Raw genomic sequence first — 2438 nt, 5'->3', positions numbered from 1 at the left:
ATAAAATTAAATATCTTTAATAATACTTTTTTTTAAAAAAAAATATTAACATCTAATTGTTTCGGACCTCAGGAATGATTGAGATGGTTCTAACATAACTCAACCTGATTTTCAACCAATACATAATACTCTGAGTTGTCTCATCTCTCCCTGCCTGAGCTACTCCAATGCCCATGATTTACCCTTTTCAAGAAAAATGTGAAACCGTCTGAAGGGATCCCAGAAAAATTGTCCATAGTAGTCAGCGATATACCAGAAGATGACGTGTTCGCGTTATCATGGTATGCCTATTTTTTAAATTCATCCATTGCCACATAATTCAGAAGGTACTATTTATTTATTATTATTATTATTTCTGGTTTATACGCCCCTAAATTCTACGACACTCGTCCCTTTTTTAATGTATTTATTTTTATGCTTTGAAAAACTGGCTATATGTCTTCCTCACCACTCGATCGAAGGGGAGTTCAGCAAACTGTGAAGCGATAAAACCATCAGCTGAGCTCCTGCGCGGATCGTTGTTATTGTCCCCGTCAATGGAGTCGAAGCGGCGGCAGCACTACTTGGTGGCAACCTTCCCCTTCCAGGGCCACATCAATCCCGCCCTCCACCTCGCCAAGCACCTTGCCAGCGTCGCCCCCGACGCCCACGTCACGTTCTCCACCTCGCTCTCCGCCCACCGCCGCATGTTCCCCTCCTCCCCTGACTCACACTCCGACGATCTCCTCACCTACGCCCCTTACTCCGACGGGTTCGACGAAGGCGACACCGGCGGCGTCCTAGGATTCAACCGCTACATGGCCGAGTTCAAGGCCTCCGGCTCCCGCACCTTCTCCCGACTCATTGCCGACCTTGCCGCCGACGGACGCCCTGTTACCTGCATCCTCTACACCATGCTCCTCCCATGGGCCGCCGATGTAGCCCGGGACCACGGCATACCCTCCTTCCACTACTGGATCCAGCCCGCCGCCATCTTAGCCATCTACTATCACTATTTCCACGGCTACGGCGCCCTTGTCGACGCCCACCGCGAGGACCCTAGCTTTGTTGTCACCCTCCCGGGCCTTCCTCCGCTTCAGATCCGCGACCTCCCTTCGTTCCTCACCGCGCCAGCTGACCACCCGCTTAACTCCGTCTGCAGGACGCTGCGCGAGGGTTTCGCGGTGCTGGACTGGGAGATGAACGCGCCGTCTTTGGTACGGCCGAGGATCCTCGTCAACACGTTCGACGAGCTGGAGCCTAGGGCTATCGCGGCGGTGCCGGAGGTCGAGATTCTCACCATCGGACCGCTCATCCCCTCGTGGTCGTCCTCCGGCGGCGACATGTTCAAGGCGGACGATAAGGGGTACGGAGAGTGGCTGGACGCGAAGACGGAGCGGTCGGTGGTGTACGTGTCCTTCGGGAGTTTGCATAACTGCTCTGCGCTGGAGCTAGAGAAGCTGGCGGCGGGTCTGGAGGCTACTGGGCGGCCGTACCTGTGGGTAGTGCGGAAGGACGACCGGGAGGCTGCGGGGTTGGAGCTGGAGGGGCCGCGGGGAATGGTGGTGGAGTGGTGCGCGCAGGTGCGGGTGCTGTCGCACGCGGCTGTGGGGTGCTTCGTGACGCACTGCGGGTGGAACTCGACGCTGGAGAGCTTGGTTTGCGGAGTGCCGACCGTGGGCGTGCCGCGGCTGTCGGACCAGTTGCCGAACGCGAAGATGGCGAAAGATGAATGGGGGACAGGGGTCACGGCGGAGATCGGAGCCGACGGGGTGGTATCGGCCGAGGAGCTGAGGCGATCGGTGGAGGCGGTGATGGGGGAAGAGAGCGGCGAGGGGATGCGGAAGCGAGCGCGGGAGTGGAAGGAGAGAGCTAGCGTGGCAGTGAGCGAAGGAGGGTCGTCCGATCGAAATCTGAGGACGTTTCTTGGTATCTAACTCTAAGAGATGACGTTGATGCTAATAAAATTATTGTTATTTTGATAAAAAAAACAATAATAATAATTAATATTATTGTTATTAGTTGTAATTCTAAATATCATATATTTATTGAGTAATTTATCAATCAAAGATATTTTTCCACACAATGGAAATTATTTCTCTTTTATTATTAGAATTAGTGCAGAATTTGTCGTCATGGATGAAGTCAGTTCAATTGGAGTTTAGTTAACAGAACTTATTCATGCGAGTAGTGAGGAAGCAACTTTCTCCCGACCGTGCTCGACCATAAAAGATATTTTTTTCTGTGAAAAACAACTTTTTTCCCAAAAAGATATTTTGTCCGTTTCAAGCTATCATGGGGCAAAAGATGATTTATTCGCCCCTAATGATTCCATTAATCCGTCTCTAGGTCAACACAAAGAAGGTAAATCACGGATGACTATTAGCCATTAGTGTAAATGATCAAGACATGGGGGAGGTTATGCTCGATCACACTGAGTTTCGATCCCAAGATTTCAT

General features: G+C 51.4%; 1 protein-coding gene across 1 annotated transcript; it reads left to right on the top strand.

The window, feature by feature from the left end:
* The first annotated feature begins 430 nt into the window (after positions 1-430).
* LOC121991823 (UDP-glycosyltransferase 75C1-like) lies at positions 431-1957 on the top strand. The gene has a single exon (XM_042545870.1). The coding sequence runs from the start codon at positions 537-539 to the stop codon at positions 1914-1916; it is 1380 nt and encodes a 459-aa protein (XP_042401804.1). The 5' UTR covers positions 431-536; the 3' UTR covers positions 1917-1957.
* Positions 1958-2438: the final 481 nt, after the last annotated feature.

This window comes from Zingiber officinale, chromosome 6B, assembly GCF_018446385.1.
Source record: "Zingiber officinale cultivar Zhangliang chromosome 6B, Zo_v1.1, whole genome shotgun sequence".
NCBI lineage: Eukaryota > Viridiplantae > Streptophyta > Magnoliopsida > Zingiberales > Zingiberaceae > Zingiber > Zingiber officinale.
Note: the sequence above shows the minus strand (reverse complement) of the source record. Positions and strands in the feature narration are given on the sequence as shown.

What these genes read in the sequence shown, in the direction of transcription:
- LOC121991823 (XM_042545870.1), top strand. Translation starts at nt 537, where the DNA reads ATGGAGTCGAAGCGGCGGCAGCACTACTTGGTGGCAACCTTCCCCTTC.